The sequence below is a fragment of the Polypterus senegalus genome, chromosome 1 (genome assembly GCF_016835505.1).
Source record: "Polypterus senegalus isolate Bchr_013 chromosome 1, ASM1683550v1, whole genome shotgun sequence".
Taxonomy (NCBI): Eukaryota; Metazoa; Chordata; class Cladistia; order Polypteriformes; family Polypteridae; genus Polypterus; species Polypterus senegalus.
The window spans coordinates 222,634,944-222,658,887 of record NC_053154.1 but is presented as its reverse complement, the minus strand read 5'-3'; the positions used below and the strand labels follow the sequence as shown (position 1 = coordinate 222,658,887).

Sequence of the window (23,944 nt, the reverse complement as noted above, 5' to 3'; positions counted from 1 at the left end):
GATTTTCAATTATATTCAGGTCTGGGGACTGAGATGGCCATTCCAGAACGTTGTACTTGTTCCTCTGCATCAATGCCTTAGTGGATTTTGAGCAGTGTTTCGGTCATTGTCTTGTTGAAAGATCCAGCCCCGGCGCAGCTTCAGCTTTGTCACTGATTCCTGGACATTGGTCTCCAGAATCTGCTGATACTGAGTGGAATCCATGCGTCCCTCAACTTTGACAAGATTCCCAGTCCCTGCACTGGCCACACAGCCCCACAGCATGATGGAACCACCACCATATTTTACTGTAGGTAGCAGGTGTTTTTCTTGGAATGCTGTGTTCTTTTTCCTCCATGCATAACGCCCTTGTTATGCCCAAATAACTCAATTTTAGTTTCATCAGTCCACAGCACCTTATTCTAAAATGAAGCTGGCTTGTCCAAATGTGCTTGAGCATACCTCAAGCGGCTCTGTTTGTGCTGTGGGCGGAGAAAAGGCTTCCTCTGCATCACTCTCGCATACAGCATCTCCTTGTGTAAAGTGCGAATGGTTGAATGATGCACAGTGACTCCATCTGCTGCAAGATGATGTTGTAGGTCTTTGGTGCTGGTCTGTGGGTTGACTCTGACTGTTCTCACCATTCGTTGCTTCTGTCTATCCAAAATCTTTCTTGGTCTGCCACTTCGAGCCTTAACTTGAACTGAGCCTGTGGTCTTCCATTTCCTCAATATGTTCCTAACTGTGGAAACAGACAGCTTAAATCTCTGGGACAGCTTTCTGTATCCTTCCCCTAAACCATGATGGTGAACAATCTTTATCTTCAGGTCATGTGAGAGTTGTTTTGTGACCCCCATGTTGCTACTCTTCAGAGAAAATTAAAGGAGGAGGGAAACTTACAACTGACCCCCTTAAATACTCTTTCTCATTATAGGATTCACCTGTGTATGTAGGTCAGGGGTCACTGAGCTTACCAAGCCAATTTGAGTTCCAATAATTAGTTCTAAAAGTTTTGGAATCAATAAAATGACAACGGTGCCCAAAGTTATGCACCTGCCTGATTTTGTTTGAACAATTATTGCACACTTTCTGTAAATCCAATAAACTTCATTTCACTTCTCAAATATCACTGTGTGTGTCTCCTATATGATATATTTAACTGACATTTTTTATCGTAACAACCAACAATTTATACAGGAAAATAATGACTATTAACAAGGTTGCCCAAACTTTTGCATCCCACTGTACTTGTGGTTGTGCGGCACACCGTTAAATACATGAATGTTGAAAAAGGAAAAAACAGACATGCAGACAGTTGTTGCAGGATTTATCAGGCAATAAGCAGAAGTACTTCTATTTTGTCAGTTGTTGATCAATTGAAATGTGTGCTTAGAGGCGCACAGCACGTGTTTGTCGTCAGTGTAACGTCAAAGGAGTTTTTCTGCTCAGCTCTTCATGTGACCAATTCTTGTGTGTTGCACGCACTGCAAAAGACAGGTGATATGCACTCAGTATTACAAGTCTCAGTGCTGAGCTTTCTGAAGCAAAACATTTTGGAAGTGCCCACATTCTTATGCAGAAAATTACTGATAAATATTACAAACTTACCAAATAAGTAATGGTCTATGTGTTTAATGCAGCTCACATTATGCACTAAACGGGAACACTTTTTAAAAATGATGTCACCTGTCATACCGGCTTATTCTTTTGGTCAACTCAGCACTGCTTCATTTGTAACAATAACTGGTTATCAGAAATTGACTCTGGTAATTTTCCGTGCCATTAACTATCAGTTTTTTTTTTTTACCATTTATGCTCTATTTTAAACACCTCACAAGTGTAAACATCAGTTTACCTCCATGGGTATTTGTAAACTTCAGGTAGAGGATCTGTAAGCAGGTAACTCCACCATTTTTGAGGTCCAGTTTACATCACATGGTGAAGCTGTTTGGTTTTATGTCCTTGAGATTGAACTGTTCTTCTAAATGTGATCAGTGTCTTATATGTTTTTTATACTTTCGATGCTACCGCTACATCTGGAACTTTCTGCTGCATCTTTCTCTGCATAGTTATCTCCACATGTAGCAGAAACATAAAGTCACTGCTGATGAGATTTAAGGCACCATCAGTATAGCCAATATACTGGATCATTACACCATGATATACTGAGATGCATCTACTTACTGAAATAAGAAAACTGCATGACCGTTATATTATTTATTGGAATATTTAATTCTTCTAGATCATGACTTCCCCCACCCCCAAATTTTTGCATATAGTTTGATATTAATTTAATTTTAATTTTGAATACAGTCAATCAATTATACTCTGTAACGACCTGCCTTGAAAATATAAGGAAGTAGGATTGTTACTAAATAAAGATAAATTTTTAAAAGTAAAAGTATTTCAATATTAACACACTTTAAACAGTACAATGCTCTACCAAATCTACTCAAGTCGAGTAATGAAATTAAATGTAATTTGTTACTTTCCACCACTGGCTATAAGTAATCAAACATCCCCCTTGACATTCTCAAATTGTAAATTCACTGTTTTGTTTCCAACTCCTTCTCATTTTGCTAACCCCAGTCCAGGCTCCTTTCTAGGGCCCTACAGATTTCTATGTACAGGACTGGCAGTGATGATTCCTCCCAAAGCACGGGGTTTGTTGGGGCACCATTTACAACTTGGGCTAGGGCAGAAAAAACCCTGGAACTGGCTCTGTACGCAGTAACCACATTTAGTGAGTCTCATCTTGGAGGGAGATAGCCCTGAGAAATATTGGAATGCCTTTGTCAAAGATTTTATTCGTTTAGTTGAATTTGTCTTTGACAATAAAAGGTCCACGATCCAGCCTTAAACCATTGGCTTGTTTCCAAACTTTCCACATTAAACTTATAAGGCAGAAATGAACTGCTTTTACATTTGCATAAGGAACCACAATAGAAACAAAACAAAGGTGAAGATCTGGCTGGTGGTCTTTTTCTGTTACAAACAAGAGCTACAATATAAAGAAGGTATGTCATTTAATCAAATACATGTGATATTTGTATACTTACCCGCACAGAAAACACAGAGCAAATTACAATTTTTTCAGCTACTGATGGATATTTCCTTGTTCATGGTGACCAGTTTACTTGATTCTTCTATCTTCTTTGACATTCACTTTCAAAAAGGGTATTGTTACAAAGTTAAATTTGTAAGTCTTCTTCAACACTGTTGATACGTTTGACTGCTAGCTTGCTAAGTCTGAACAATTTTCAAGGAAGAATGGCAAAAAAATTGCAGTGTCCAGATGTTCAAAGTTGAAAGAGGTCACAAACTCAAGGCTGTCATGACTGACAAAGGTGCTTTTGCTAAATACTGACTAGACGGGTGAATACTTATGCACTCAAGTGCTTTTTGTTTTATATTTGTAGTTATTTGTTAGTTAAACCCCTTTGCAGAGATATGTCTGCATTATGGCACTAAAGCCTTTTTTTTTAAATTGATCAGATTTAGAAAAGCCAAATTAAATCAATGAAGATTTGCTGTCCTATAATAAAATATGAAAACCCGTAAGAGTGTGTTTAGCTTTTATTAACACTCCATATGTGAGAAATGATCACAACGCTATAAAACTTGCATATATCGATAAAGTGTATTTATTCTGCTTCTTAGAAACAAGTGTCCTTCACTTATCTTAATATAAGATGTCACACACGTGTGACTAGGAGCGAGCCAAGTGGACTAAGTGGAGGTAATTACCCGCCAAGCCAGGATGTGGCGGGTGCTCTATTCCTATTTCTGTTACTTTGTATCTGTGCAGGCCAAATTACGTGAAAACTGCCTGATCTAACATCACTCCCTGTTCCGGTGCCCAGAATGACGTCACTTCCTGTTTTGGTGTCCAGACTGACATCACTTCCTGTTCCTGCGCCCTGACTGATGTCCCTTCCTGTTCCAGTCAAATGACATCACTCCCGGTTCACAGCATATAAAACCTCTATCTTTCCAAACCAGTTCAGTTCAATCCTGGAACTCAACTTAACAACAACTCCTTGTTTTTCTTTAAACCTTTTGCAGCCAGGGACAATATACTGGTGGCTACCCCAAACCTTTCCAGTGTGTTGAGACTCATTCTTTCACAAAGAGTGGTCAGGGAAACTCCATTTACAGAGAAAGGTAAGGGAAAAAAAGTAGGAGCCTTACCGAAATGTCTAATAATTATTCACATTGCCAAAAACAAAACTGATAACTGATTATTGGATTGGGCAATTAGTATTAATTGATACATTCCTTTTGTCCCAACCCTCTATAACTTATTTTATTTTTTTTAATATATTAGACTTAGTCCTTGAGCTTGTGCTGTTTTTATGCTATGACAAAATGTAATAGAGTTTAGAGTGTTGCCACTGTGACCTGCACCAGGACAGGCAGATTTCAAAATGAATAAACAAACTTCCTTTTTGTTTACCACAGTGAAATAAAAATATTTCATGAGTATATGGAAATCTGAAATTTTGCTAACTAGACATCTGAATGTGATATGTGATGGATATAAACTCAGCGGTTAGTTTTCACAGACCCAAAATTTCATCAATAGAGTATTTTGGATAACGAATGATTAACAGCTATGACCGCCACAGTACAATCACAATAGCCCAGGAGCCTGAGTTTGATTCCTTACAGTTTGCACATTCTCTGTTTGTCTGCATGATATTTATTAGAATAGTACAACAGTAGAACCATTTTAACAAGAACAGGTTTAGCCCAACAAGCTTGTCACTCCAATGTATCTAATTTCTCCAAAATAACATCAAGTAGGATTGTATAATTTTAGGAAAATATCTCATTGTGATATTTCTTATCAATATTGAGATTCCCATTTACATTATACAGTAATAACTTTCTGTTTCTAACTTTACTGCTTTATATGTAAGGATGAAATTGCCCCATTTATTGATTTAAACAGCACTATTATATAACTTTTTCAGCTATTGAAAACTATAAATGTTATTATAAAGTGGATACTTTGCTTTCTAAAGTCCTAAACTTGCCAGACATTGATTATGGACTTTACATTGATCCAGCATTAGCCAATGTGCCTTGCCTCCCACGCTAAATATGGTTCTCCTTTGCACTCTGCTCTACTGAGATACTGTATCTTGCAGAAGCCATGTAATATAAAAAGTAATACAATATGACATTGCATTTTTAAATCCAGGTCACAGAAGCCCCCAGGACATAAGGGTACAAAGGTAGGCCAGGATGCATACTCACACACAATGTCAAGGGACCATGTTAATGTCACCAATTAATTTTACATGTACATTTTTGGGATATGAGGGTTAAAAATGGTGTACCTGAAGAAAAAGCCACACATACAAATGTGAGACCATGCGGGCTGCACACGCATAGCAGTTGGATACAGAAATTGAATTCAGGATGCTGAATCTGTGAGGCAAAAGCAGCAAAATGGTAAAGAGAATGGAGGAATTTAGAACAGAAGCTCTATTGACCACTGCATGGATGACACAAAAAGGTTACAAGCCTAAAAGTTTAAATATTACCTGTGATGTCAGTCTATACTGATGTGCTTATGAGTTACTAAAAGCTCTAATCATCTCACATGCCAAAGTTCAAAGTTTATTGTAACTGTAATATACATACAATTAAGTAAAAAGTGCCTAATAATCTCTTCCAAAGAATGTTGATGATAATCTGTTGGAGGAGAGCCGTAATGGAGTACACTATATGTTGATAAAAGAGAACATTTACCATGCATTCTGATTATACAGTGAGACTCCTCCCTGGAAAGGGGTTTGTTGTTGTTGCTTAACTGCTTAATTATTTAGTTGAGTCTGACTCTTCATGACCTGATGGACTTCATGCTATGCCTTTCTAAACAAAACTGCTTCTTTGAGTTACTTCAAATTATAAGCAGAGTGTCAGTAATGCTAACGATCCATCTTCATCTCTGTTCTCTTTTTACCTTCCGTTTTCCCCAACATGAGTTTCTTCTTCAAGGAGTCCTGTCTTCTCATTATGTGGCCAAAGAGTCTGAGCTTTTCTTTAATAATGAAACCTTCCAATAAGAAGTCTGGTTGTATTATTGATTTGTTGGATCTTCTTGCTGTCCAAGGAGCTCACACCAGTCTTCTCCAGCACCAAAGTTGAAATGTGTTGATTATTTCATCTTCAGCTTTAATGATACTCCAATTCTCACAGCCATATGTCTCTACAATATGGACTTTTGTTGACAATGTGATGTCTCTGCTCTTTAGGTGTCTTGTTTAAATTTGCCATAGCTCTCCATCCCAAAAGCAAGCACAGTTTAATATCATGGCTGCAATCTACAGATACCTTTGAGCTAAGGATAACAACACTTGTTACTACTTCTTCTTCTATTAGAAAAGAATCGGCAGGGATGGGTGACATCATTTTGGTTTTGCAAGCCAGCTTTGGTACTTGATCCTTTCACTTTCATCAGAAGGTAATACGTGGCAAACCATTTTGTTTAGGCCAACTACAATAGTTTAACATAACGTTATCATACCAACTTAATACACTCCCGGGTCACAGAGCCCATCTGGTAGCACTAGGCACAAGCAAGAAAAAAACCTGGACAGAGTACCAGCTTCACACACTTCAGTAAGTTTGTCTGCTCAAATCCTATCAGAATGCACTCTTGATGTGCAAATTTGCTTCCTATTCCTTGAGCCTTTAAACAACAAAGATGATATTCACATTGTTGGAAATGCATTTGGGTTACTGGATGCCAGCATATAATAATTAAACTGGATTTATACGATGAAATTCAAAGTGAAACTCAGGATTTTGCCAGAAAGTAACTCAGCAGCAGTGACCAATACAGATTTGATGCCAAGAATATGAAATTGTGTATATGTGCTAGTCAGAACAAGAACCATTCATTTATGTGTAATGAAAGACATATTTATTTGATCATTTTTATTCTCTGTACTTAGACAGAATGTCCAAAAGCAATATTAAAAAGGTTTAACAATAAAATATCTTGAAATACCCATTGGATATATATTTCAAAGGAAGTGGGGTATCATTTTACATATACATCTGTGTTTTGTAAAGTGACAACTATTACAGTATAAAAAACACAAAAACAAAACAAAAGAAAAAGAAAAACAGGAAGACATTGGCATATAAAACAAAAAGCATTAATGTCTTTCCAAGCATATTTCTACCCCTTAGTATAAACCAGAAAATAATCACTTGAAAGGTAAGGGCCTGTTCAATCTACTGGGGAAGCAAAGCAGACTAAACAAAGTTCTTCTTAGTATTAAAGATTTATTTTGCCCGACTGCCAGCAGGATCAGTGTGCAATAGTTCCAAAGGTAGCACTTGTCTCCAGTCACTTCCTGTCACTTCCTGCAAGGGCTCATTGTGCAAACTGGACCAGCAGCTGAGAGCTCCAGTCAAGGATCAATCTCCTCAGGAATGATGGTGAGCACAGCATCCTCATTTCCACGGCGTACCACTACTCGCAAAGTGCTGTCCTTCTTGATGGCGTCACTGACATCGCTAGCTGAGGTGACTGCCTGGCCATTGATGTTGATGATTACGTCATGCTCCTTTAGACCTCCTCTGAAATGATAAGATTTATCATCAATTAATCATCATTATCTATTTATATGTCCATTTCAAAAATGAGGAGTGGCTATCTTCATCAGCAATGGGGACAAAAATAGAAACATGCCCTTGATGGGGTGCCCGTCTATTGCAGGGCACACTCCCATACACTTCTGTAATCACTCACACAGGAAATGATTCTTGTCATAACTTTCCTGTTTGTTATGACAGGTCTAGAAGGTGATCTCTGAAAATCTATATGTGTGGTGTTTGCACATTCTTACTATTTTCTTTCATGCGGACGAATTTTCCTCTTACATCCCAAAGCTAAGTATCCATTTTAATGGCTTGGAGTGAGAGTGAGAAGATGCATGATCAGGATTCGTTCATGCCTTGTATCTAAAGCTACTGGAATTAGGTCGAACACCCAACAATTCTATAGTCTGGGTAAGCAGGTTAGAAAAAGGACTTAGGCTTGTTAGAACACTTGTGATTAACATGTCCTTGTGTTGACCTGAGTAATGGCACCTTTTCAGCATTTATTGGGATACTAAGATTATTGCAAAAGGAGTATTCCTTGAACAGAAAACTAAAGAAATGAGACACAGTAAGGAAAATAAAAAAAATTAAAAAATAAATCAATACATCACACTAACAGACTTCAAATATACTCTTATAATCAGAAGGACTTGAGTCAACACAAATATACCATATTTCCAACTTTTGTCACACTTAAGGCCTCATCACATTAAATGACTTTACAAGTAATCGCTAGTTGTACGCTTCATTTATATAATATTAGTGAGTCTAGTTGTAGGGGTAGGCTGTGACGATGTGGGTTCGGCTCCACACTCCCATCGCTGTTTGGGAGCCCTTGAACCCTACACCGTCGATAATGTCACCGAGTTGAGCTAGACAGTTGAGGCAACAACATAGCAACATAGCAAGGGGATGGTATAAAAAGGTGCATAGTGCTTTTATTAAAAGACAATCAAAAACAAAGTGTCCAATAAATAGTGCTGTGCAGCTCCAAATTCATTCAATCATTAAATAAATAATCCATTAAAACACGTGGAGGTTAAAAACAATAGAAAAACAATCCTTTAAAACCAGAGGTTAAAATGTCCCTCAGGAAGCAGTCTTTAAAAACAGCAACAACAAGCCCGGTGCTTCTTCTGTGCTAGCGTCTCACCTGCTTCTCCCATACGGGCCCATGCAACAGGCGAGACGCTCCCTGCAGCTGCCCTTTTCAACACTCACACACAGGTCTGGAGACCTCCTGATCCTGGCTTCGGTCTGGCACTCATCCCAGTCTTGAGACTTGGACTCCATAGTCTCCATGACGCCCACACCAAGGACTGTAACACCAAGCCTCGCGACTCCCACTGCCTTTCTGGCCTTCTGCGGCCAGTCGCCTTTCCCTGGTCACTCCCGCTACCTGCTCGCTCAGTGGGAGCGCCTTCCAACTCCAACGCCTGGGTGTAGGCCTAACAAACAGCTTCCTCGCAGCTACCCACGAGCGCTCGTTCGCTCGCTCACCACACACTCCGTGTGTCTCTCTCACACCGCCCTGCTTCCTCTCTCGCTCCCTGTAACCTCCGTCCTTTCCGTTTTTCATCCCACTCGTTCTTTCTCATTTTCTGATCTTTTCCCAACCGACTTGTGCTTCTTTTATACAGTGAGGGGCCATAGCAGCTGCAGCACATTAGCCACGGGAGCAATCATGGATGTGGGCTGTTCCTCAGCCTGAGCACTGGGCGAGAAACGCCCACACCACCCCGTGGCTTGCTATGGCCCAACGCCCCCTCACTAAGCCGCGAGCACAGTGATTATTTATTTAAAAAATGGCCTTTGCTCAGCGAGCTGTGGACCCATAACACCACATAGGCCCTGTGTACATGGCAGCTGACAACTACTGAATTCTCACCCAGATGTACAATGCATATAATATCAGGAAACAAGAAATAAAGAACACAGGAGTTTTTGACCTCACAAGTATAAGGGAAGCTCTTCAATGTGATGATCTTGTGTTTTACAACAAGATGGAAAAAAGTTGAGGCTAAAATCGACACACCTGATAGCATTTTGTACAGTGCTGGTTCCATCAGGCAGCACAATGTTCTGCTGTCTGAAAAAGGAGTGAGCACGGCTATGCTGGAAAATCATCATACAGTCACTAAACTAGACATGTCCATGGATTTTTCAGTCTTGTATATTGACAGTAACGCAGTCACAACATCTGAGATACCCAACGACTAAACATCATGTAACTTGACATTGGCTTTAGTGTTCATTTTAAGCTGGACGTTCACAGTATCATTCTTGTTTCTATTCTCCTATGTCTTTTTCCAGCTATCTGAAGAACATGTTTTACAAGGGTATTGCTATTTTTCAATATTTCACTTATGTATTAAGCACATATTTCCCTTAAAATAGACATCTAAAGAACTTTTCTGTAAATTTCAATTTTTTTATATTCTATTAGTATTAGTGCTGCAATTCTGTGTTAGCGCATACAGAATGTTCACTATTCCAAGATTTAACACTGTCCCCTGTATCTGTATCATATTGTAAATGATTTCACTATAAATATGTACATACAATATATTTCTCATATTGTACTATAATGTGAATTGCTTTGTAACTTGAGAATGAGTTTGCTGTAAAAGGTACTGCAGGGAATAAAGATACATTCAGAAGATGTGCTTAGATACAGGGTAAGGGGGGCCTTCTCTGGGAGTTATTACTCATGTCCTTCTTGTGATTGCTTCGACCTCAGCTGTGCACACACACAGTCCAAATTCTATCTGGATGGTTGGTGTCCCTAAGTTTCTATGGTGTGCATATGTCTGTGCATGCTCACAGCCCAGGGACCATTGGTGCTGAATTAGGAATATAAGAGATAGGAAAAGAAATGGATGATTGAGAAAGTACCTATGAAATCAGGCTTTATTCAGAGTAATATGTGTTAGCTCTAGCACTAGCAGTATATGTTGCAATTTTGTGTACTGTGAATCCATTAGCCACAGTTGGGATAAACACACGACTATGTGACAATACAAAAAGATATTTGAGAGGTATGAGAATACAAATACAAAAAACAGGGCCAGTCTCAGTGTTAAGGCCCTGGCACATTGCAAGATTTATCTAGCAATTTTCATTTGCAGAGTTCATTTTCATAACTGTGAGTTGGGAGCATATGCAGCACACACCTGTGACTGTTGGCTGTTGTAGTCTGACAGACCCAGAGACTCAGTCCAACCAGTATTAAGCAGTAGGGGCAGAATCTGTGTGTGTGAGAGTTGAGAACCAATGGGTGCTCAGCCAGAAGTACAATGCATGCAATGCAGCTAAAAAGAATAAGGAACATGGGTCTTGTCTAACATTGCAAAAAGAAGAAGGACTCGTCTGTCGAATGTCTTGTGTTTTCTGTATCATAACAGCATACAAAAAAGAATGAAAAAAAGGGCTGAGCTCACCATACATGTAAACCATTGAAAAAGCACTTGCTCTGTCAGGCAGCAAGTTATTGATAGTCGGGAAAAGGGGTGTGCTTAAGATATTTTATTAATTTGAACCTGTGTTGGAAAGTTGTCATGGAGTAATTTGTCATGCCCTGCAATTTATAGTCGTGTATCTGATATCCTTATGTGATGAGATCAGCAACTGTAGTCATCACTTTTGACATCCCCTCTGACTACAAGTTATATAACTGCCATCAGCTTTAGTGATCTATTTCCTCAGGCCAAGGTGGTATTCTGCAAAGAGTGCTTACGAAATCAAGCCTTGGCTCAGTAAACCTCATTTGAATAAGCACCAATTTCCAATTGACGATTAGTCTGTTCCGTGAACACAAAATATTTCTCATTAACTCTGTTTTGGGCAATCCATGATTATGCACACACTCTTAAGATTTAAGCAGCACAACAACAGATCTTTGACAATATCTATCATAGTACAGAAAGCATAACAGAGAGTGCAAATATCTGAAGACAGAGTACCTGTGACTTTAAGCATGAAACTGATGGGACAGCTTGGAAAAGCTTAGAGTTTTAATTGTCATAAAATAGAAAAACATGTAACAGAGATGGGATGGTCTTTTCAGCAGTTGATCAAGAAATAATAGTTGATGTATAATACAACAAAACAAAGGAATGTGTTTCCCATAAAGGAAGTGAGAGAGACTGTGTGCCAATCCACAGCGAAGCACATTGCCGTTCTGATTTGTGATTGCAAAATTAAACAGTAATGGCCTTATTCATATTTAAAAAAAAAACGGATTGTAAATGTACTGGTTTGTCATATTTTAAACACTTAAAGCAAGTATTTAGTAGCAATATGAAGCATATTTGGCAGCAATTGAAAATAACATTCAAAAACATAACTTACTTCAGAATTCTGAAACAGTGCATTCAGTATATGCAAATGTATATCACACAGTTAGTGACTAATAAGAGAGCTGCAGCTTCTGTAACTGATACAATGCTCCAATGTCACTCCCGCTGAAGTGAGTTTGTCCTCGTCAGAATGTCTCATTGCACAATTTGGCTGGTCAGTGTCATTTGAAAAACTGATCTGTGCCTTGGTGCTATGAAAGATTTGCATTTTACATATTTGGTCTCTAACTACCTTGTTGTTTCTCACACATGACTACAGTCTGTTGTGTCTATGATGTTTAAGAAGTCTAAATAATATTATCTAGTATCATTGACACATCTTTGGATGAATGCATTTAACAGAGAATCACTTAATACATTTCACATTTTATGTACTGAATGTAACCACAAACATCTGTATGAAAATCACCATCACAAGTACCAGACCAGAGTAGACAGTTTTTATAATGTGTGTTTCCATTTTACTCCATATCAATTACAAAGCAATTTGTATTTTTAATATCTTACTACTGAAAAATAAACAATATGGACTATTATAAAAATAAAAAAGATCAAGTCCATTCAAATATTGAGATTTGAATCTATTTAATATATGTAACTTTTTTTTTGTTTTACAATCTTTTTCTTCTTTCGACTGTTCCTGTTAGGAGTTGCCACACCGGATCATCATCTTCTTCCATATCTTTCTGTCCTCTGCATCTTCTTCTGTTACACCCATCACCTGCATGTCCTCTCTCACCACATCCATAAACCTTCTCTTAGGCCTAACTCTTTATCTCTTCCCTGACAGCTCTATCCTCAGCATCCTTCTCCCAATATACCCAGCATCTCTCCTCTGCACATGTCCAAACCAACGCAATCTCACCTCTCTGACTTTGTCTCCCGACTGTCCAACTTGAGCTGACCCACTAATGTGCTCATTTCTAATCCTGTCCATCCTCGTCACACCCAGTGCAAATCTTAGCATCTTTTTTTTAATTGTTTTACAATGTACACACCAATACTGTCATTAATTTTATCAGAAATGACAAGGGGCTTTCTATTCATTATTTTGGCAGGTGGTTTATAAATTCTTTGTAGTATACGAGGACAGGAGCCCACCATGGTTCATCCTAGAAGGTCTTAAATTGTTGCTTTTCTTCTTGTACGTTAAACAACTTAGTGTTACTTTAGTGTTAGAAGTTTAATGACTTAGAATTGCTATAATTATAAGTTTAACATTATGGAACATCCCCTTTTAGCCTATATGTTTTGTTTTACTACATCTTTTCCTTTTGTCTCTCACTGACACAAAAGAGCAATGGGAACGAATGGCGTAAAAATTTAGATGTGATATATTTTTCATTCTTTTCCCGTTTCAATAAACAGTGTAGCTTTTAATGCTTTACCAGTTTGCAACTGATATCAAAATAAATTTAAATGATAGTGTAACTATGTATGCAGCAACATCCAATATGCTACAAAATTCTGTCACTGACAAAAAAGATTGCAAGAATGACTTAATTTAAATGTCATTTATTTACTTTGAATAGTTTAGGTTATAACGTTTTACCATTTTGCAATGAACATGCAAGATTAATTTAAATGGGAATTCAGCAGCATTAGATAAACTAAAAAAAATTCCAGGAACATTTCTCCGATGTTTTGTTTTCCATCGAGTAGTGGATTTCATGACCTTATAATCCACAATAATCTGCTAAACTTCATCTTCATACTGGTACCGGCCAGGCTAAGTCATGATGCTTACTTGCCTTGTTTACCAAGCTTCAATTGCTCTGATCCTCTATGGTGGAACTAAAAACATCTCAGATAAGCCAGATGTCTCTATTTAAGTGAGGCTTACTCCCTAAGTAAGCTTCATGGAATACCTCACAGGTCTTCTAAATTGTCAAACACACATACACACTAAACCAACTCCTCAAAAACTGCCCAAAACATATGGCATACTGTACAGAAAAATGTGACTTTATATTATACATTTCTTTCAAATTGTATACAGTATTTAAGGATAGTGGGTATATCTAGGGCAGCACAGTGTGATGGGGTTCGAATCCTACATCCCGGTCTGTATATTTTTTAATAATGAGTACTCTGATTTTCTTCCCATACTCCCCGATATGGATGTGTACGTGAGGGGGTCCTGTGATGTACTGACACTCTGTCCAGGACCGTCTTCTGCCTTGTGCCTGCATTAAAGTGAGTAGGTTTGAGAATGTTATGGTGTGATATACAGTATTGTACAGTAAGTATCCAATCTCATCCAATTAACATGAAATGGAGTGTATGCTAATGCCGCATTCTCACATTACGATATTTACAATCAAAGTAGACATTCTTTATGCAGTTTAGCCAACATACAATAGAATATAAGCATTTGTATCTGGTGACTTTATATTCTGCAGCTTTTTTAATATCTTATAAAATGCAAAAACTTTACGGAAAATGAGAAACCTACCTAAGCTCTTTTTTCCCACAAAAATGGTTCAAAAATAGCCCAGCCCAGCTGTGTGGGAAAAATGCCAACCCTGTGACAAAACTGTCTGCGGTTTCAAAATGTGTTCTTTTGCATGTAATACAGCATATTGAAGACATCCTTTGGCATAATGGAGGTCAAATCGCAGCACATACAGCATACAAAAATTTGCTGATATGTAGATCACCTTTGTTATTTTTGTCCGTGAATGTTTAAACAGTTTAATTTGAATGGTGGCATAAAGATTACAGGAGTCGCCATTCTGTAAATTATGTGCCCCATCCTCATTGACTGCTGGTTTTGTTTTTTTTTTGTGAGACTCTGTTTAGTCAATAGATAAAGGCTGCCAGTAGTAAAAATAGACTCTGCATATTTTTAGCTTATCAGATTAGACAAAGAATGCACAGAGCAAATAAACTGGCAGGAAAATCAAATCTAAGCTATGGAAAATATAAAAGGGAATCAAGAAGTGTGCTGAAGTTTAAGACATTTAATTAGTAATTCGTTGCAATCTTTCTTCATAACTCAAGCCATAATTATGCTAAGATAAAGAAACATTTCAAGAATGTTACATGACAACTTTAACCCATTCAATTCATAAATTAAAGTTGATTCATCCACCTTTGGGAAATCGTGTACATTATTTCCTTTTTTTGTCATTTTAAAATGATGTAAAGAGAAACTACCAGATTCCACTTGTTCTTAAGAGCCTTTGTTATGTTATTTTTTTTTCTGCCCTTGGGTTGTCTAGTAATTAATTTTATTCGTCACTTGTTTATATTTTGTGTTTTCCATGTGGTGTACCTTGAGGTCACTGGTTTGTTGTGGCTGTTGCTGGGCACAGGATTGCCAGTCCATGGAGTATGAGAAAACATGGAGGTGTGTGATACAGGAATCACAGCTTATAGAAGGATGGGATGACTTATTTTTTCTCATTTGAAATATATAAAAGGAAAGACTTCTCCCAGCAAAGCGAAAAACCAAAAGTTTGCTCTCAGAGAATATTGGAAATTGACCTCAGCTTATCTCTTGACTTGAAGTTTAATTTCACCCTTCATTAGCGCGGATTCAGTGATTCTTTGGTGATGGATGGACAGGCATCAGAATGCGACTGTATCATTGAAGTATGCAATGATATGAGATTGTCTGTTCACTTCAATGTCCTGATATCTAAATTACTACAAAATTCTAACACCAAAACACTCTGCATAGGATTTCTGGGTGGTCAAAACTTTATGTAACTTTAAGCCAATTTCCACACCGAGTCTGTATTTTAAAAATTGCTTTTGTGTAAGAAATAGTTTGCACAGATTTCTGACTGTAAGCAAGTTTTATACAATACATTAGGCTTCAGGTGTGTCAGTGAATTGCCTGCATATATTTCAAAATGTATTTGATATGCTAGCCTATGAGGTACAGGGTGGTCCAGATCTAATTATGCAGATCCGGATCGTCTGGATGACTTTGATTTATGTGGGGATGATTTCAGTTTGGCGCTAAGACGATTCTTCATGTCGTCAATTCGCACACTTCTTGATGGTCTGGGATTTTTTGGGTGATTTTCTATGTAATAAACGTAATAAGTTATAGCGTAATGAAAATTGCATAATTAGATCTGGACCACCCTATACTATACAACCAGGTGTACATCACCCTTCATGACTACGCTTTCAAATTGAAATGCTGATCAGTAGTGATGAGCAGAATGGATACGTTTCAAATCACATACAGTTTTGTGAAGGTGATATTACATTTCTGAAACCAAAAACTCACTTAGAAAAGTTTGCATTGCTCCCTATGTGTGTGTTTAGGAGACAACTAAAGGGCTTAAATACATGTGATTCCACACCGGACCAGTGGGTGGTGAAGTGCACTAATTTTCCCTCTCGATCTTTTGCAGACCATTCTAGAGAAATCCTGCCAGGCTCTGGGGCAGCCAATGATGTCACTTCCGGTTCCGGTAATGATGACATCACTTCCTCCACTGGCCTTTAAAGCTGCCATCTTGTGTCAAGAGAAGCAGTTCTGTTTTGGACTCTGTTATGTAAACATGACAACTCTTTTGAATCGATTTTGCACCCGGGAACAATTATACGGATGACTACCCCTAACCTTCTCAATGTCTTATGGTCGTTTTTGTGACAGTGTTTACATGCTTTGTTTACATATGGAATTAATGTATGAAGAGACTTTCAAAAAATAAAAATTACGCTAGGTTCACATTATTAACCTGCTTATTTTGGATTTTTTGCTCAGATTGGATTTGCCTATCTTAACAGTTCGCATTCACATAGTACAAGTGACCTGTACCTAACTGTAATGTGAACGCATCTGTCCTCTGAAACTGCACACATGATGTGTGCACAGGTCATCTGCATCACGAACAACAAAAAAAATTCAAAATTGTGAGATAACTCATGGTATTGAAACCAACAAAATGGATGCATTGCTTTTGCTCTGGAAGACGGCAAATAGTTCATCATCAGCAAAATGTATACTGAAGCACAATGCAGTCCAAAAAACATTAGATATTGTCACGCTTGGGTCACAGATTTGCACAGAGACACAGAAGGTCGTAGAAAAAAAGAAGGATTTTTATTCAGACACCGCAAAAACATGAGCTTAAACGTGCTCCATGACAAGTCAGATACAACAGTTCCGCTAGGAGCAGAGAGAGATAGAAGCAAACAATCAATTTCCAAACTGACAGGCGCTGCGCAAGGCTTATAAGTCGGCGGAGTACCGCGCGAGGCTTGTATTACGCGTTATAGTGCAAGGATAAGGAACAATGTGAGGGTGGTAGTCAGTGTTTCAGGGTTTGTGGTTTTCCCAGGGGCGTCTGTCTCTATTTGGGGTGCGATCAGCCCTCCAGCTCACAATATCTTATTGAAAGCCTGTTAATGCTATATTGCTGTATAAAATCCAAAGATAATTAATAATTTCTAGTTTAAGGTCTGCCAAAAATTGTTTTTCATGTTATTTTCTAACAAGATTAATACTAATTGTGACAGGTAAACTTCAATCTTTCGAATTTAAAATGCTTAAGTAGAAAAAAGATATTCTTTCTCAGGGCATAATGTTTAGTCTTTCACTAGCCCTGGGATGTTTATTAGAGGAAGAAAGGCACATGCAGACACTTGTAAAGTTAAGAAGTTTGTCTGGTCTTGTTTTGTCTGTCTTTCATTTACTCTTTTGTTTTTAAATATAAGCAATTATTACGCAGCATTTCTTTAACGTATATATTTAGCATAAATATATTTATTAGTATTTTCTTTCTTAAAACAAGTAAGATCAGTTACTTTGATGTAAGTGCAGGAATAATCCTGTTTCACAAAGAATGGTAAGAAAAATAATAGTAGTCAGCTCACTGAAAACTCCAGTAAAAAAAAGAAAAACAGAAATGGCAATCCCTAAAAGATTAACTAAAATCCTCCAACTGGAGATTCAGAGTACTGTACAGAAAGTAATTGGTTAATAATGGTGCTATGATTGTTCTTTGAATTGGGTGATGTCAAAAGAAGGGGCCCACTGGCATCAGCACTAGGACTACAGCTTTTTAGAAATTTTATAACAACATAAGCAGTTTTACAAACGAAAGAAGAACATTCAGTCCAACAAGTTAATTTGGGCAGCTGACAGATAAGTCTTCTCAATATATCATCCGGATACAATTTAATAAATGGTCAAGGTATCCACGTCAACTACGTTACCTGGCAGGACAGTTTGAGTAGATTCTGACTTCAATTCCAGATAGCCTGAAATTACCTCAATTCTCTCCATCAAGTTTGAACAAAACACTTTGTATGTATGTATGTTTAATATCTAATTAAAATAAAAAAAAATGAATCATAACTGCATTTGCTCTGCATTTGGAATGCAAGCCCTATTAAAGATGTAACAGCCCTTATCCTTAAAATCGATGAAATAGAAACCTGTGGGATATTGGGGAAATTTTGCTATAATATAACCAAATCAGGTTGATGAACTAAATGGTCCCCTCTTATTTGTAACTTTTATTATATTCTAAAAGCATTCAGAATTGGGGTCAATTTTTAAAATTTTATTACAGTATATGAAGTACAATGTGCTATATTGTTGTAAAAGTAATCAGAGTAACAAAGGTTGTTCTTTATTTTTGTCCACTAGCACCCAATACATACAAAAGCAAAAAAAAAAACATCCTCACACACAGAACTATTAGTATGCAGACCAAGTTACATTACATTAGTGTGGTGGACAGTAGCACTGTTGGCCGTCAGGATTTTGATTTGAAATGTCTCAGATGCATTAGATGAAAGGAAATGATAAACTGGAGTAGGCAGAAAGGCCTCTTCTCATCAGATATTCTCTTAGTTTTTAATGTACAAAAACCAATTGCTATCCCATCCAGAGTACATCACAATTGGTCTAAAAATATACACTATATGAAGCTAAGTAACAATGGCCTACGGTATTTTATGAGTTTGATCTTTCTAATGTATATCAAAGACTGATCAACCCAAAAAGTTATTCATGGCATCAAAGGGGATATTCTTGAGGCAACATAATAGAAAGGCCAGTACAATTGTTGCTTTTCCCAGTGCAGATAAAGATGACATTCTGATATCAGGCCAATGGTGCAGTCAGCCACTAGAGGGAGCAGCAGCACTCAGGGCCATCTTAATAGCATTATAGGCACCTGGACAAAGCAGTGCACTGGGGCTCCTACCTACACAACCACTCAGCAAGTCACAACATACATAGATTAGGATGGGGTTTCAATGCTCATGGGGCCCCTAGGCAACTACCCAGCATGCTCATGCATTAGGACGGCCCTAGCAGCACTTTATCATTTTGCACTTTGTGGCTTTGGAAGGTTTAAAGCCTCAGTACCCAGTCTATGCAGGCAAATGAATTCATCTGCAAGACTGAAGAAATGTTTTTTTTCAACCAAGCATTAATCCAGTGAGGTGTTCGGCTCCAGAATATGCTTGATGAAAATCAAAAACTACTGCTAATTTCATTTCCATAGGTCTTTCACCTATGTTGCCAGTAATTGTTGTCTGACTCACTTGAAATAATGTATTTTAATAACTGGAAACAATAATCTGGTTGGACACATAAATTAAAAATCTCCATCAAGTGATGTCATTGCATTTCATTTACTGTACGTGTTCCAAGTTCCTGATTTAACACCAACACTTTAACCCATTTTATCCTTCGGTAGGAGAATACAAACCACACAGGGTTATAAAGCAATGTTGAAAATATGTTTGTTACAGAGCATGTTTTACTCCTTACTTCAACATACAATATTTAGCAAGCACTGTGACCCCTGCCTGTAACTAATTTTCAAGTCTGTGCATGTTCGGCATTAAAAAAAATAAGAGAATGGAACAACTCATATTAATTTTAAGGAAATTGGGCTTCCAGAAGATGAAACTCAAAGCGCAGAGGAGAATGAAACACTTTTTCCACAGACTGACATAAAGAGTCATCTGAGGCAACGAAGCCTCTTACTTGGTAGTAAGGGGGCTTTGAAGTTTGTGTCACCCGCTCTATTTCAAAGAGGCTAAGAAAAGCTCTCTTAACAGCAGACTGATGCCCACAAAGATGTAAAAACTGAGGGACCAATAATGCCTCATAAGCATTGGCATTGTCTATGCAGCCTGTGTAAGGTTTGGAAATTGTGTAAGGCAACAGTTCTCTGTCTAAATGGAAGACCTGGTCTAAAATTAGATTTGTATTTTTGCAACAGTAAATAAAGCCTTAATTTTTAGATAATTTACCTCATTACATGAACTGACTAATTTATATGCACCGTGTATATTTTTGCTGTCCATCTAGTTTCAGGGGTTCCACTGTGATATACAGTACTGTATATCCACATGGTTTGGAAATGCAGCTGTATATTTATCCCTGTTGTTTATTTTCTTCATGAAGTGAAGACAATCAGCTTAAATATAAAAAGCCAACCATACTTTGGTCACACTGCTAAAACTGGAATTACTTTGATACGAATATCTGATGATGTAACAAATTGCGGAAGCTCTGTGTTAAAATATTGTAATGAAGGATTTAAAAGCTTCTCAGCTTAACAAGAAAGTTTTTTGTAACTTTTCACTAGCAGGCACAGATTGTGGTACATCCACATATTAGTATCTTCAAATAAAATATATAAGTCATAGGTTTAACAGTGAGAAAAAAATAAAAATCATCCTAAGAGTTAAGCACACTTATACAAAAAAGCAGCATCAATGCATTTGAAACAGGGATAGCAGTGTAACATGGTGTGAGTGTGTCTCCTTGGGGTTACACTTTAACTGGCGAACGTCTATACAACTAACATTGCTAGTCAAATTGATATTTATAAATATCTCAAAATGAGTGTCTAATATCCTTACATTCAATTTATTTTTCAAAACACATTTCCAGATATCTCAAAAGATGTTCATTTACATTTATAGTAGGGGAGCGGGCACCCCGGCTGGAACAGGGGATAATTCATTACCTGGACAGGATGCAAGTACAACGACATAGACAAAGCAGCCGGTGGGACAGGAAACTACTTTTGCAATGATTTAATAAATGGACCAATGGAAGCCAAGACTATGGAGCTGTTCCATCCTCCATATGCCAGGAAGCAGTGGTCCTTATACAGAAATCCAGTTGAGACAACTGCAGGGTGCTTGGGAGATGGCTTGAAGAAATGCAGCACTGCAGGTTTCCCTAGGTACCAACAGTGAAGGGCTGTCGCAGGAGGACCTTTCAGGAAGATACTGCCTGGCACCAAAAGCATTCCTGGGTCCAGCTTAAAAAGGAGCCACACATGGACGAGTCAAAGTTGGTACGCAGATGGCAGAACTCAGCGGGAGGTAGAGAGGAGGAAGAACTGCTGAAATTATTTGTGTTGTTTCTGTGGCTGATTACTGGAGGATTGTAAAGAGGTGCCTGTGAGAATACAAAATCCTTTATTTTTGTCATATCTTGTGTGCTATATTTCTGTGTCTGTGGTTTGGGGTCACACATTTTAAGATATCTGCAATAAATTTCAAGTGTCTCAAATTGACATTGCATATGGCAGGCAGAATTAACACTTAGAGACAACTTAAATGAATTTCAGATATCTTAAATGTGATTTAATTTTTTAAATACCTGAAAGTCATTTTGCGATATCACCAGAATAGGTTTATATTTGAAGATAACTGCAAAACATTTTGAGATGTGGTGCAGTGGTTAAGGCTTTGGACTTCAAACCCTGAGGTTGTGGGTTCAAATCCCACCGACACTGTGCGGCCATGAGCAACTCACTTCGCCTGCCTGTGCTCCAGTTGGAGAATGAAAAGAAATGTGGCCAATTGTATCTCAAATGTTGTAAGTTTGCTTTGGATAAAGAAGTTGGCCAAATAAATAAATTAAATGCACATCAAGTTATCTAAAATATGTTCTCAGATATTTCAAAATAAATGTGTTCCAAATTCAATATATCTCAAACACAGTGTACTGTATTTCAATGTATCTCAAATGCAAGCATTTTAAGATATATAAAACATATTTCAAGATATCTTGAAATCACTTACTATGAAATTTCCCGTTCTTTCAACGGGGCTTCCCGTCAGTTCTAAGGTACCTTGAAATGTATTTGAGATATCTTAAATTGTATTGTAGATATATAAAATTGCTATTCAGATATCTTTAAATAATTGAATACCATTTTAAAGATATCTTAAAATGTATTTGAGATACCTTGAAATACTGCACATTTCTAGACACTGAGATGGACCACAGACACATTTCAAGATAGCATGAAATGAATTTGAGATATCTAAAAATGTATTTTAGATATCTGAAACATGAGTCAACATGAATATACCTGAAATACATTTTAAGATGTCTTCTTGACATTTCCAGATTTCTTAAAAATAACATCCAGACAGAAAGTTCAACTGAAAACAGGCAATTCTACAGGAAGTCATTTTGTGATACTGTACCTTGAATCACATTTCCGATATTTTAAAATAAACAGAGTACAACTTCAAGACATCTTGAAATCTATTTGTGATATCTCAGAATGCATTTAAGATAATTTGAAATGGATGCATTTTCAGATATTTTAAGATATCTTAATTGCAGTTCCAGATATCTTAAAATACATTTTGAGATATCGCTTAATGTTAATTTGCCTTGACGTATAACAAATGATATTTAAATGTAATAGCACTACAATAACAGAAACAAAATGGGTACCCCAGCATTAAAAAGAAAACAAGACATCAAGTTCCTGTCATATTACAAATTGGACTCATTGGCTTGCAATTGTGGCTGCTGTCAAGATACTGGCTTTATCAATCTGGTCCCACAAATCCGGATATAGAAATAATTAAAATCAGTTTGTGGCTTTGTTTGTCCAGTCGATCCAGCAACCACATGCAAAGGACATTCACAACGTCCGCACATGATGGCAATTCATGTCAAAGCACACTTACGCCACAGACCATAGACTCACTAAGACACAAGAGGAAAGTGCAAACACCACACAGTTAATGACAAGTTGGAAGCTAAGGCCAGGTCCATGGAGCTCTAATGACACGACTACCACCCAGTGTATCATTAGCCACCTTATTCTGAGTTTAAGCTAAATGAAATCCTAAAACGAAATAAATGTGGCTACAGGGTAGGCTTCTTTGACAGACAGAATTTACTTTTTTGATATTAAACTTCATAGCATTTATTGAGCAGCTTGTAGTATTGGGGATTCATTTTCTCAGTTTAGATAACCAGCAGATAAATAATTCTGTTTTTGTATTCCATGCATCTGTGAACTGGGGAAACAAAAAAAATGCTGCTAAGGGAAAAATCTGAATATTACATAAACAGCTCTTTCAATTGCTTATCCTTTCATTTCCGTGGCTGGGCAAAACAAAGGCCTGGGGGCAGAAATGTTTTAATTTTTCTCACAGCAGCTCTGTGTCTTTTTGAACAGTTCTTTCCCTGCCAAAAAAAAAAAACTTAAAGAGAACCACTTCTTTGCTCCATACAGCATCCCCTACAATTGCCTTTGTGGTCCACAATTCTGCTTAAAAAGAGGCTTCCAGTTCTTTCCAGCGTGACATGGTTTATAAACACCGAGCAGCTCACTAACAGGCTCTAGACAAACAAAGCCCAGGCTTGTGAACTGTGGAAGGGGCCTTGTTTTTCTACTTACGCTGCAGCTGGTGTTTTTGCAATGACTTCAATCACGTATGCTCCTGAGGTGACATCTGGAAAGTCTTTTTGACGTTCCTTCAGCTCCTTGGCAAGTCTGTCAAACAAACGTTAGTCAGTGTGATTTCATTTATAATATCTCGCATTTCATTATATAGGAAGGAATATGATTCATCAGTTCACACAAAAAAAGTTACAACAGTCAAACTGCTATGAAATTTTGAAAGTATTACATTTTGGAAGCCCTTCGTTTATTAAAATGATGCTCAGAAAGATTTTTTTCGGCCTGACTGTTCTCCAAGGATATGTTTTGTTATGAGGGTGA

General features: G+C 37.5%; 1 protein-coding gene across 1 annotated transcript in view; it reads right to left on the bottom strand.

Moving 5' to 3' along the window:
• Window positions 1–7,188: 7,188 nt before the first annotated feature.
• Window positions 7,189–23,944, bottom strand: part of LOC120539348 (serine protease HTRA1B-like) — a 159,476-nt gene continuing 142,720 nt past the window's right edge. Inside the window, exons 8-9 of the mRNA XM_039769342.1 lie at window positions 23,621–23,716; window positions 7,189–7,581 (exon numbers count right to left, since the gene is read on the bottom strand). Of these exons, the coding sequence (XP_039625276.1) occupies window positions 7,413–7,581; window positions 23,621–23,716 (265 nt within the window). The 3' untranslated portion in view covers window positions 7,189–7,412. The remainder of the gene's footprint in view (window positions 7,582–23,620; window positions 23,717–23,944) is intronic.